Below are 14,422 nucleotides of genomic sequence, written 5' to 3'. Positions count from 1 at the left end.
GGATACTTAAGAGGAGTTACTGAAAATCATCAAATTAAGTACCTTTATATTCCAGGGATCTATAGACGCTGTCAGGACCCAGGGTGGGGCCTTTTAGATGGCGTTCCCCCATCCCTGCACTATTGTACAGAATTTCTGCTATATGATGGTAAGTTAAAGCAGACCCAATTTTTAGTTGCTTTTAGTATTGCTTTTAAATCCTCTATACATGTGGTCTCTGTGGTTGGAGGGCGGTCACCACCTTGTTTTCTTATGCACCTGCAGAGTATTTAGCATGATGGTGCAACAGCAGGGTAAGACATCTATGTGGAGGTGCAATCTGACAGCTCGTGTTCCCACTCAATCCAGGTAAATAGAGGCCTGGTTTCCAGCAGGACTGAGGGGATTACCAAGCAATCACTGATCAGGAAGATGAGGCGAGAAGAACAGAAAGACCGAGTAGTCGGCCTGGTGAAAGAGGAATGTGGCCAATTCAAGGAAGATACAGAAGAAAATAAGAGAGTGCTGATAAACCTCTCACAGCTCCCTGGATTTAAGTTTGATGTACATCTTTTAACTCTTGATTTTGGAACCCAGAAGCAGAGGCTGCAGCATCCTTCCTTGTAGGCAAAGAATTTGGGACCCCGTGTTAGGTGGCCCTGCCCCAGACCATCCCTGCCTCTGGTTCTGTGTGGGCCTGGGTGGACCCCTGTAGAGAGAGAGGCTTTCTTTAAATTCAGAAATGTTCAATTTTGTTTTCCACTTTAGCCTGATAAGCTTCTTGAAGATCGTACTGAAGCTATGCGATGCAGAGAACCCAAAGTGAGTGCAGAAGACCCAGCAGACGAGATGACGGGAGAGAACTCAGTGCAGCAGTGGGAAACTACCTCAAGGAGAAGAGGTCTGCCTTCCCAAAAAAGGACCCCCAGGGGCCACCAGAGTGCAGGTGCTGACCACACCATGGATCCAGGCTAGCAAGGCCGAGGGCCAACTTCTGAATAATACAAAATAGTGTTTTAGATCAAAACTTTTTTTTTAAGATTTTATTTATTTATTTGACAGAGGGAGAGAGATCACAAGGAGGCAAAGCAGCAGGCAGAGAGAGAGAGAGGAGGAAGCAGGCCCCCTGCTGAGCAGAGAGCTCGATGCTGGGCTCCATCCCAGGACCCTGGGATCATGACCCGGGCTGAAGGCAGAGGCTTAACCCACTGAGCCACCCAGGCATCCCTAGGTCAAAACTTTTGAAAACCAACCATGAGCTCTTTTCCTCTCTACTCATTATTCTGTTTAAAGGGTAATGCTGACAAATAGTTTTTGCTTCCTTTAGTTCCCTGGATTGTCTTACAAAGGCATCACTTGTGTTGTGGTGGGGGTGGGGAAGATGGTGTGAGGGGGGGAGCAAAAGAAGGAAGAGAATAATGTCACGCCGCCCTTCCGTTTGCAGACAGAGTTCTCGGTGATTACCATCTGCGGTGGTTATCGGAGCATCCTAGATCTACTACTACCTTTGTTAACACTCACCTCTTGTCCAGATAACATTTATTTTCCTCGGCTGGCAGCCATCTGAAGTCTTTATTTACCTTCTCTGTCCTGGTTTTTGGTTTTCCCTGAAGCTCTGATAACTGAAAAGGTTGAAATGCTCTTCAAATTACAACTTACATTAACGTCATGGGCCGCTTGAGAGTCAACACGCACCCGAATCTTTTATGGTGCTTTCTTGAGGGATAGTAATCCTAAACCTAAGTGATGCTTTCCTTTCTTGTTTTATAGACAGGGGATGCTTACTCACTTTATAGGCAGCCTGCTCTTTCCCTTAATCCTATGATATTTACTGGAATTTTAGCTGCTTTGACTTCTAATTCCTTTAATCTGGCGTTAGTACTTCTAGATCCCAAGACCTGTCTTCCACTCAGGTGGGCCCCGAGCAACCACGGAAGCAAAACTGGTGAATCCTCCCTCCCATGTAGTTAATCAGGCCTATGTAGGAGGAAGGAAGCCGCATAATTTTCCCTTTCCAGACAAGACGGAAACCATCAGTCAATCAGAGTAAGGTTGTACTAAAAAAAAATCAGTGTCTCTGCTCAGTCCAGGGAAAATATCTGCGGAGACCCACATGCTTGGAAAGTGAAGACCTTATCTTTTTAATTCGCAGACATTCCATGTAGAAATACCCCTATGTGAACTGTCATTAAAAGCTGTTGAAACTATGGGACTCATATATGTCGTGATCTTCAGTTTGAGAATAAGCAAAAGGACCAGGGAGTAAACTAAGGATCCTCCTGAAACATTCCAGCACATTGGGCATCACGACTATGGAAGACACCCCTTTTAGAGGTTGTAAGTCTCCCATTTCAGGAGTTATTCAAGAATAGTCTGGAATGCTGAAGACATCAAGTAAAGTCCACATTGTGTTAGTTTCCTAGGGCAACAACAGAAATGTATTCTCTCACAGTTCTGAAGGTCAAAGTACATGGTCAAAAGTGTCAGCAGGGCCACACTCTTAGACTCCTTCCCTGCTTTTTTCTAGGTTCCAGTGGTGGTTGCCAATCCTTGGCATTCCTTGGCTTGTGGCCACATGACTCCAGTCTCTGCCTCTGTCATCTCACTGTGTTCTCCCTGAGTGTCTGTATTTCTGCCTCATCTCTCTAAGGATACCACACATATTAGATGAGGGTCCACTCTCATTTGTTATGACCTCATCCTAACTTGATTGCATCTGCAAAGACCCTATTTCCAAATAAAGTCACATTCCATAGGTACTGAGGGTAAGGACCTTTCCACGTCTTTTGGGGGAACACAGTTCAACTTGTAGGAGTTATATTGCTACTGATATCCCTGTGGATACTAAGATTTCATAATCCTCTCTGTGGGGTACAGCACATTCATATAGTTTACAAGAACACTTGAGAATGATATCCCTGATCATTTCCTTCAGAGGAAATGTATTAGAAGGTATTCAAGAATGAGGGCTATGTTCCTAGATCTCGGACTACAGACATATGCTCTGAAATCACGGTGTTTGGATCGCAGCAGTAGAAACTTCTCTTTGGAGATACTTTGAATTTCACAGAAAGTAATTAGGTTTCTCCCCTAAACTCCTCTAGCAAAAAATGATTTATTCATTCATCCCACATTAAGTGAGTGCATACTTTGTCTCAGGAACTGTACTAGATGTTAAGGATGCAAAGATGAATAAAGTATTTTTTTTCTCTTGCTCTAGTTGGAAGAAAAGGCTTATAAGCAGAAGATTACTATACAATGTGAGATGTTCCAAACTAAAAAAGTATGCAAAGAACCAAGAGACCACAGTAACTCAATTTATTGTAAGACAGGGTATCTCGAAAGGTAGTATTTGAGATGGGATTACATGATCTTATGTGGCAGACAAGACAGAAAACCACGTCCAAGTCAGAGAGAACAGCAAGTGCTGGGCATGGACACATTAAAGGTTGAGTAATGTGACTGGGATCAGAGGATAAATAGATGAAACAAGCTGATATAAAGTCAAATCAGAAAGCTCTTGGCATTCTTTTTTTTTTTTTTTTTTTTTTTTGCTCTTGGCATTCTTATCTGTGGAATTTGGAATTGATTTCATAGGTCATGGAAACCTTTGAAAGTATCTGAAACCAAGGAAAGCACGACCATATCTATGTTTCAGGAAGAAAACCATGGCAGTGTGGAGGATGGAGTGGAGTCTGGAATCAGGGGATCGCCAAGAAGGTTCCAGTGGTTGACCAGGTAGGACGAAGGTCTGAATTCAACAGTTATGGGGAACAGCATATGGCGTCAATACACAAGCAGATGGTAGAAATAAAAGGATCTGGTAGCAATTTGGAAATGGAGAGAAAGAGGTGGGAGGGGATGGATGATTCCCAGCAATCTCAGTTAACCCTTAATCACCATAAAAGAGATAAAGGATAAAGAAGGGCTTGCGTTTTTATTAGAACAAGAAAACGAGTTCATTTGAAGAGAATATATGGGAAAATGAGAATGAGAGGTCAAGGAGATCCCATCTGAGCTCCAGCTCAAACAAAAACCAGCAAAGAAAGGACTTAGAGAATATGTATTGGTTAGAACCAAGTTACAGTGTAACCACTATCCCAGTAATTCTGGCTGTTTATCACTTAGCAAAGTTTCATATCCTCCCCACTTTCCCTCCCTCCCTCCCCACTCTCTCTTGTGTGTATGTGTGTCTGTGTGTGTTTCACTTGCAGGAAAAGTAAAAGAAAATGCACTTTACATACTATTGCAAAAGCACTTACATACCAACCGGATGTTCAGTCATGCCCTTTGTTTTTGGCTCAGCCCGTGGTGGCACGTATGTATATCTGAACTAGCGTTTAAAGGCTTAGGGATAGTCAATTAGACACTCAATGAAGTAGTTTTCAGTAACTCTCCATAAAGGATACATTAAATGATCCCTTAGTGATCTGAGATGTACCTTCCAAAGTGTTCGACTTCCATTCTGGATTTAAGCAGAATGGAAAACCTTCCTGTGACTGACTATATTGCCTCAGATCAGCGTATTTTATCATTCTCAGAACATAAGTGCCTTAAAGGGCAGGGCTGTGTCTTGTCCTTACTGGCTATCTCTGTAACAAGTTGTTAGATGAAGACTCTTCTGTTTCTATTCCAGGTCAAGGGCTAAAGACTGGGGAAAAAAAAAAAAGCTAAGTACTTTCCCATTCTAAAGTTTCTGTTCAGTCCTTGAGGGCAAAAAGAAGGGCAATTATCTACACTTGGAACAGGGCTGTGAAGAACTGAGTCATTCCTCATTAGAAAGTGGGAATTTTAAAGTTAAATGTGGTAGATTAAAGTACAGATTTTTTCCTTGCTCCCTCTAGAAACCCTGCTAACATAAGAATAATATATTTTAAAAACTGGTGTAAACCCACAGTGGCCAGGAGAATATGAGCTGAAAGTAACAGAAGACAAAGAATAACCGGATGTGTGGGGGAGATGGAAAGAACTGAGTTACCTGAGAACTGTCAGAGTAGAACTCCTAACAGCATGGGGTTGCGGAACAGCCAGTGAGAATGAAGGGGGGCTGAGAGGAAACCGGAAATTCCTCATGAGAACCCCACACATGTACCCCTGTAGTTCAGGGTATATAATGCGGCTAAACAAAGAAAGGCTAAAAATTTGTGTAAGGAACAATTAAACTCTCAAATCCTTGTTCCTAGGGGACCAGTCAGGCGACCACCCTGCCTCTAACTCTAGCAAAGCCAGCATTAAGGGGTCATACATTTCCAGCAGAAATGGAAGCAATAGATTGTGTGATCTGTTTGATTTGTGTAATTAAACTGAGGAATTTTTTTTAAGATTTTCTTTATTTATTTGACAAAGAGAGATCACAAGTGGGCAGAGAGGCAGGCAGAGAGAGAGAGAGGAGGAAGCAGGCTCCCTGCTGAGCAGAGAGCCCAATGTGGGGCTCGATCCCAGGACCCTGAGATCATGACCTGAGCCAAAGGCAGAGGCTTTAACCCACTGAGCCACCCAGGCCCCCCTTAAATTGGGGAATTTTTTAAAAATTAAAAAAAATTGGGGAATTTTTTTCTCTCTGTTCGAAAGTGCGGAGTTAAATTTGTGATAGATGCATAATATTGTCAGTAAACAAAAACTGTATCAATTACCTACAGGAAAAAATGAAAATGGTATAAAAAAGAAAATGTAAACATTATGACATGGATGACATTTACCAGTTAAAGTAATATAAATTCTGAAAAAACCCAAAATTTTTAAGTTTTTATTTTAATTCCAATTAGTTAACATATAGTGTTGTATTAGTTTCAGTGGGTACAATATAGTGATTCAACAATTCCATACAATAACCAGAGCTTAAGACGACAAATGTCCTCCTTTGTCCCCATCACCTATTTCCCCCAACCCCTCACTCACCACCAGTTTGTTCTCTGTAGTTAAGGGGCTGTTTCTTGATTTCTCTCTCTCTTTCCCTTTGTTTGTTTTGTTTCTTAAATTCCACAGATAAGTGAGATCATATGGTATTTATCTTTCTCTGATTGACTTATTTCACTTAGCGTTATACTCTCTACTCTATCCATGTCATTACAAATAGCAAGATTTCATTCTTTTTTATGGAAGTGTAATATTCCATTATATATATTATATAATAAAGATTATATATTATATATATATCTCTCCACTCATCAGTTGATGGACACAGGCCGTTTTTGTAATTTGGCTGTTATAAATAAAGCTGCTATAAACATAGGGGTGCATGTGTCCCTTTGAATTAGTGTAAACCTTGAATATCAACCAAGCAAAAATTTCTAAGTAACTAAATTGAGAGGTAAAGAAAGGGGGAAAAGATCTGAGAGTGGAGGATGAAGTGAAACAGGATAGCTAAATTCTCATCTTCTACAGTTGGAAGTCATTAAATTATGTCTAAATGTGAAAAGTCGCAACACAGAAACATAAGCATTATTTAAGTACTCTAAATGATCTAAATCTAATTGCCTCTCATGATTTAAGAAGTTCGTACATGTATTGCTTTGATAATACTGAATAATAATTACAAAACACAAAGTAGGAGGAGTTTGTTTTGTAACTTCTGACCAAAGGGCAGAAGAAAAAGAAGAACCGAAGAAGGGAGAAAAAGAGAGTGAAGACAAGATTGAGCAACAAGGTGTGAATCTCAGAAATAACTCTGGAACCTTCTAGGCACCAGATATTTGAAATGTAATTTTAATTTTTGAGGACCAGAACCATTATACACGCTCACAGCTTGGAAAGTGATCACTAAAACTACCTGCCTCCCACACAGGTCACTGTCCACAATGTAGACCCCGGATTAACATTACTTTACTATTCATTGTTTTTGATTGGCATGCTTTACGGTTCCTGGAGTCTTTTGCCTAAGCAAATAGATTAGCTGTTACAGGAATGTTCCTGGTAAGAATCGTCAGCTCTTCAGCAGAAAACATTAACAGGTTGCACCCTGAGATTCTTCAAAATCATTGCCTCAAGAACCCTTGCCTTGCTCTTCCCACCACTCCTAAATTGCTAAATCACGATCTTTACTCTGTAAGAATCAGCCCAACCTCAGAACGGAAAGAACCTCCTTAAGTCAAACTTCCAGTTCTCAGTAACTTCCAACCTTGCCTTCCTGCTCTGAGGTACGACCAAAGCTCTGTCGACATCACCACTGTAAACGATAAAATCAGCTTACTCTTATTAACTGGCTATGACGGTGATAGTAGCCGGTGCCAGTACTCTATTTGTTTCATCCTTGTTTTTTGATTTTTGGTTTTCACATTACTGCCTTTTAATCTTTTCTCCAGAGAGCCTCATAAAAGCCAAGTAATGCCGTCTTGAGTGTTTTCTGTGACCTGAGGCAACTCGGTGTGGAGCAGAGCCAGTATGTGCAGGACAGTAAAATAATTCTATATTAAACTAATTTAGCAGGAGCTTGGAAGCAGAGGGACCACTGACAAAGACGCTCTCCTTGACTAAACTTCAAACCAGGCTCTTCCGAGCCCTCTTCAGCCAAGTCCTGCCAAGTCAGTTAAGTGAGAATCCCCTCCACCTTTGATATCTGATCAAGTCCTTCATCCCCCGTGTTTGATTGTAAGTTCTTGACTTGCCTTTAGCAAGAATCCTATTAATTTGTCAGGAATCCCCCTACCCTTCATGTCTCGAATTTTCCATTCGCTGACCCCCTCACTCTGACAGTTGGCTGTAAATCTCCAGCTGACTTTGCTGTATTTGGAGTTTAGCTTAATCTCTCTCTGTCTCTAACTACAGTAGCCTTGACTGAAGTCTTCTGTACAATTTTAACAAGCATCAGAATAATTTCTTCTGTGATACCACAAAAAGCCTACCTAGGTGTCACTGAACTCTTGTGGAGAACATTGGACTTTCCACAAGTTCTACAATGAAGGATGGATAAATCTCATTTGAAACTAGATTGAACCTAGCTAATATCTGGAGAGCACAAGGCAGGATGGGGCAAGGCCCCCAATGAGAGTGATCTTTATACTCATCTTAGGGGTCAGCAGGAGTTAGTTGAGCGGGGGCAGTGGCATCAAAGGCCATTCCAATGTGTTTCCATCAGTGAGAAAAGTTAGTTACATGATAGAAATCCCACTGCATGAAATCTAAATTCAGCTAGTGGAACGCAAGGGGAGAGAGTTATTAAAAACAACAACAACAACAAAAAAAAACACTTTTTTTTTTAAGATTTTATTTATTTATTTGACAGAGAGAGATCACAAGTAGATAGAGAGGCAGGCAGAGAGAGAGAGAGAGAGGGAAGCAGGCTCCCCGCTGAGCAGAGAGCCCGATGCGGGACTCGATCCCAGGACCCGGAGATCATGACCTGAGCCGAAGGCAGCGGATAATTCCCTCATCTTAAAATGGCTGAGGCCCAGAAAAGAAGTTGACTAGCAAATGGTAGATTCCAAGTAGAGCAAAATCAAGTTTCACATCCTGTTATTTTTCTACCACACTCACTAACTTCCTATTAATTTTTCTAGACAATTTCTTGTGAATTACTCTCTCAAAAATGAACAAGACTGAATCCTTTAAAGATAAGGCCTAATCCTTATAGTTGTTTAAATGAACCATAATGCTTAGCACTGGGCTGAGCTCATAAATCATCTCAGCAAAAGTTCAGTAAATTGATTTTCAATCCTGCCAAGTATCTGCACTAACTCTGATAGATCCACAATAAATGGTAAGCTGACTGCAGGCAATATTAGTAAATCACTGCTTGTTTCTGACAATGTCACTCAATCCTCTAAAAACAAACAAACAAAAAAAAGTAGAATGAGATTAATGATGAGAAGAATGATGACTCTGCATAATATTTTTGTCACTCAGGATACATGAAATCAAAGTAAAAGAAAAAGTAAAACTTATAGAGTGCAGATTACTGTCCTAGAATCTTCAGAGTTCTCTGCTCAATTCATAAACTTCTGAGGAAACCACCACTTAGTTCTTGTAAAAGGGTGAGTGACATTTCATGATCACTCTGGCCTCTGTCCAGTCATCTACACAATCTAGTTATCCACTATAATCTAGACCAATAACTGCAACGATAAGCAGGGCCAATCAGATCATTGTTTTTGAGAACTGCACTAAAAAAGTAAAGTAAGGGCGCATCGGTGGCTCAGTGGGTTAAGCCTCTGCCTTTGACTCAGCTCATGATCTCAGGGTCCCGGGATCAAGCCCCACATTGGGCTCTCTGCTCAGTGGGGAGGTCTGCTTCTTTCTCTCTCTCTCCCTCTCCCCCAACTCATGCTTGCTCTCTCAAATAAATAAATAAATAAAATCTTAAAATAAAAATGTGAAAAGAAGTGATCTGCCAATTGATTATGAGCAGAAGCAAAAGGGTATACTGGGAAATATAAGAAATAGTTGGCAGTGTGGTTAAGCCCAAACTACAGGCAAGCAGCAGTTACAGGAGCAGAATGATCAAGAAGTAGAGGAAGTAGGGTCAGTGGAGAGAGGAGACCGAACAGGGGTCCAGAGAGAAGCAGTCGCAACATTGCAGGCACAGCCCATGCCCTGTATATGAGAAGCAGGTGAAGCTTGTTTTGCAAGTTGCTTTCATATTCATGGATCTTCAGGGAACTTTCCATTTCACCGAACACACCTTCACAATAATTCCTTTTACTTGAACTAGCTTGAATCAGACTCTTTTTTTTTTTTTTTTGCAACAAACAAATCCAGGTGAAACAGGGGCTAAGGACACACTCCACGAGTTCTTTCAAGGCATTTTCTTTTTTAACCCTCTTAACAGACTTGCAAGTTAGTTATAATTACCACCAACTTAGAATACAAAGATCAAGCAACCTTCAGAAATTTGTTTAAATTCACCTAGCTACTGAGTGTCAGAATGGAAAATCAAACCCAAGACTATATGGTCAAAGATCTTTTTATCATTTTTCTTTTTAAAACTAACATACAAAACAAACAGAACAAAATAAATTTTAAAAAGCTCTTTGCTCAAATTCAGTAAGTACTGTTGGGTTCCATATATGCCAAAGTAGTGCATTTAGGTAGTTTTATTTTTTTTTAAAATTTTAATTGGGTAGTTTTAATAGATGGGCATCTGAGTTTAAAAAAAAAAGAAGAAGAAAGAAAAGAAAAAAGAAAAAAAAGGGTGTCCTTAACTTTGGTCCAAAACTACTTTAAAAAGTAAAATATTTCAATTAAAAAAATGAGTTTAATGGACTTGTGTGTTTTTTGAAATGTGCTTTTGACTTTTCAGTGTAAATGCATAATCTGTGAGATACATTATGATACATTAAAAAACAACTTGTAAGCCATGACTTCTAGGATGATTTCAGAAGAGATCATAACTGATCATAATCAATCACTTAAATGAGGATGAAACCCATCAGTTTTGGCAGGATTTTTCAACCTCAGGCTGATGCATCACATGAATTAATTTGTAAGAGAAGGTGGATTTAGAAGTCAATCCTGAAATGGCCCCTCAGCCCTCTACTTTCTAGCTGTGCAGGACGCTAAGAAAGTTCCTTTAACTTCTGATTTTGGGTTTCTCGCCTCTAAGAATAGTCATGAGTATAGAACAGACCCTATCTTGAAAGTTTCTGTGAGGTTACATTCGAGACCTCTGTTAGTGACAAGCGTACAATCAAAACTTGGTAAGTATTTATTTCTTAATTTTTTCCTTAAAGATCTGGAAACTTTTGACTAGGAAATTTAGACGCACTCCAGCTTTTCAGCATGACACACTTCATTGCCTCTAGGATTGAACTGTCCTGCTTCAAAGGCCCCAGAAACGTTTGTGGTGATTTCTTAGGCAGTGGAGAACAATTTCACAGGCACAACCTCGCCTGAAGTACACAGTTTCTAAATAATGTAGAATTCAAGGCAGTATAGGAAGTTCAGTGTCAAATAGTTTTTAGTTAACTTCCTGTCTGCTCATATTCCTTTTGATGAAATCTCTTCTAAAATGACAGGAAATGAAGAAGAGAGGATTAAGACACTAAGAAGAAAAGAGGAGACAAGAGGAGGAGAACAGAAAACCGGGGACAAGAGAGGTTAGCTTCTGTTTGGAAGACAGGAGTAGAGGACTGGCTGCTGACAGAGATGATAAAAGTAGGCTGCCACTTACTGGCCACACAGGAGAGTGTCAACAGGACTCAAGACCCAGAAAACCCTGGGATTTGGGCACTGGGGGAGGACGGAGAGAGAAGGAACTAGAGACACAGGGACTGGGTTAGAGTTGGGGGGAGGGTGCTGCCCTTCACGGGGCCAGGCAACCACTCTTGCCTCTACCCTCCTCCACTGAAGAAGGTTGGTTAATCTCTGCACATATTGAAACTGAAAGGCTACTCCTTCAGGCAAACAGAGCACCCTAAAAACAGCTTACAGTGAGAACAATAGAACTGAAAGTCCCTAGCTCCTCTGGCTCTCTCCCAGAACTCCGGGATTCAGGCAAAATGCTCTCTGGCAGTAGGGGACTGACACCCTGAGGGAAATGATTCCTTTGTTGACACTGTGGAGTCAGCCAAGGAAAACCCCTAATCACTGTTGATCATGCCTCAGGGAGGTCTACCACGCGAAGGCTTTGTCCGTATACACAGAATTTTCAGCTATTTTAACCGCCTTAAATTTAATAAGAATGGATGACCAACAGTTAGGCATTTCAGGGGAAGACTCCAGTATAAAAAAGACCAAACCCAGAAAACAAGCAATAAAAAATAAAGGAATGTAGACAGATACTATAGAATGTAGAAGACAACTTCAAAAAAACAAAAACAAAACCCTTAACTTACAGCCTCAGAGATATAACATGTGATATTACATCAGAGAAGGAGAATAAGAAGGCGTAAGAGAAGAACAGCAGAAAACTCCAAGAGTCATTAGATATTAAAATTAAGATAATAGAATAAATCGTCAATTTTAAGGGTGAGGATACTTTTTAGACAATTAGAAGAAATATAAAGGATGGGAGAAGATATATGAAAATGAAAGAAACAATGAAAAAAAAACCCCACAGTATCTCATTGACAAACGTCAAAGGAAAGGAAAAGAGAGAAGAGCATACTATTGACAAAAATGTACAAGTACGTTCCCCAGCACTTAATAAAATACATTTTTTTCGTATGGAGAGTGTCCACTGAAAGCCCCACATGATAAATTTGAAAAGAACCATAATAAAGGAAATAACTGTAAAATTTCAGCATGCTTGGGCAAATCATGTATGTCGGAAGCTTCCAGTGAGGAAAGAAAAATAGGTTGTATAGAAAAGATGAGGAAACAGAATGAAAGTAGATCTTCTGTAGGTTCGAGGACAGTGGAGCAATTCCTTGACCATTCTAAGAGAAACAACGTTTGGCTTAGAAATTTTTTGCCAGACTATCAACCAAGTATGAAGGTAGAATAAAGACATTTTCATTCAATTATAGTTCACATTAAATTCATTCTGCCCTTTCCTAAAACGCTACAGAAATATGTGCTCTTTCAACAGAGAGCAAAATTTTTATAACACACACACACACAAAAAAAAAAAAAAAAAAGGGAAGAAAGAAAGAAAGAAGGGAAAGAAAAAGATGTGGGATGCAGGCAAAGTCTACTCAGCCCAGACAAGACCAGGAGCAGGGAGCAGGGGACCACAAGATCCACAGTCCTGACCACAGCTGGAGAAAGTTTTTGGGGGAAACATAACTGGTGTATTATCTGATGGATTATTGACTTTGCAAAGCGTCCCTCAAGGATATTGAATAACACGTAAATAGGGAAATTAAGCAAATGGAATGAAAAAAGGACAACGGTTAACTTCAAGACAAAACATAACAAAAACAAAAACAGCAAATGTTTTCCATACAGGAAAACTTATCCGTGTACATTCCTTGGACTACAATTACATGGTCATCGGTATGTGAACAGTGTCATTATTTACTTGGCTTTATGTTTAATATAACTTACAGTCCCATTCATTGATTTAATAGTTACTGAGCATTTACTATACACAGGTACTAAGCTAGAAGTAGGGAATGCACACGTGAAAAAGGGGTGGTCCTTCTCTTCTTGTCTCCTGCTTCCAGGGAGCTCAAAGTCAAAAAAGAGGGACAGACAAATGTTTTTAAAAAAATAAATAAAAGGGAATTATAATCTCAAAAGGATAGTAATGACTAAAAGGTGTAAAGGGTAAGGTGCTGTGCTGGGCACAGACAAGAGACCACCTCTGTCTGGCAGGGCCACCAGCCGCTATCCCTAGAACAGACTACAGTCACCCCTTCAACAGGGAGGTGGTTAGGGGGCACCCAGCCCCCTGTGCAGTCAAAAATCTGCTGCCAAAGTGGTCTTGTTCAAGGATCAAGTGTACTCAAACGGATGCTCGTTGTGACGACCTTGAACTTCCCAGAAAAAATTGTTTGAAATTTCCCATCTCCCAAAGCAGGAAAATACACAATTTCCATTAGAACTAGTCAAAATTTAAAAATATATTAAGACTTCAGGACTCTTAGGAAGACGTCTGACCAGAAATATCCCAAGGGTATCTGTTAGTGAAATAGGCTGGTCAGTTCTAACCTGCCGTCAGGGTTGTAGCTCGATCCAATGTCGAGTTTAGCCAACTCAAGCTTGGAAGGTAGGAGAAGAACCCAGAGAAGAGAGCTTTTGGGAACGCCTGAAAAGAACAGTTGAAAGCTTTAATCTTTTCAAAGGAGAAAAATTCTTCCTGTAATACAGTTCATTCGTTCAAAGTTTGTATTTTGAGCTTTCCAGATGCGATGCTGCACTTAATCTAACTATATATATAGGATTGGGGAAAGGCTGAGAGTAAAGTTGAAGACAAAAATGGGTAAAATAGTCTAATCGTCTACAGCAGAAAACTCCTTAATATACTACCAAGGGTCAGGAATGAAATATTAACCCATATGTTCTGATTACAGGACAGAAATGTATTTAGAGAGCATATGTTTACTGTCATTCACCCTCGAGACCTTGTTAATGATGAATGTAAAAAAGATTTTTTCAAGAACACATAAAACCCCAAGACCAAATTTATATGAGAGGAGATGACAGGAATACAATTTGGGAATTTGGAAAGCTGTCAGTGGTCAGTGGCCAATGACTTAGCAGATCCGAGAAAGCCGAATGCCAAGTCAGCAGAAGGGACAGCTGAGGGACTCATTAGCCATTGTAGTCCCTCAAATGCTCCAGAAGTGGGGTAAGAGCTGAAGACTATTGGCTGAAATACACAGTATTGGCTGAAATACTCAGAAGCAGTGAGTTTCCCAGATCTGCTCCTCGTCATACACAACTAGTAGAATGAATTGTTCCTACTGGATGATTCTTCTCTGGAGACAGTAAACCAGGTGGAGTTCAGAATGAGGCTACCATGTTGGACACAGGGAAACTGAATGAAAGTGTCCATCCTGGATATTGAGATTCCCCACTCTCTCCCCACACTGATTCTGAGGTAATGGCAGCAAGGCTCCTCCAT

At 40.4% G+C, this 14,422-nt stretch overlaps 1 protein-coding gene across 1 annotated transcript in view; it reads left to right on the top strand.

Moving 5' to 3' along the window:
* Positions 1 to 14,422, top strand: part of LOC123951500 — a 130,946-nt gene that overhangs the window by 43,073 nt on the left and 73,451 nt on the right. Inside the window, exon 2 of the mRNA XM_046020251.1 lies at positions 3,638 to 3,717. Coding sequence (XP_045876207.1) covers positions 3,638 to 3,717 — 80 coding nt within the window. The remainder of the gene's footprint in view (positions 1 to 3,637; positions 3,718 to 14,422) is intronic.

Source organism: Meles meles, chromosome 10, assembly GCF_922984935.1.
Source record: "Meles meles chromosome 10, mMelMel3.1 paternal haplotype, whole genome shotgun sequence".
In the NCBI taxonomy this organism is placed as follows: Eukaryota; Metazoa; Chordata; class Mammalia; order Carnivora; family Mustelidae; genus Meles; species Meles meles.
Note: the sequence above shows the minus strand (reverse complement) of the source record. Positions and strands in the feature narration are given on the sequence as shown.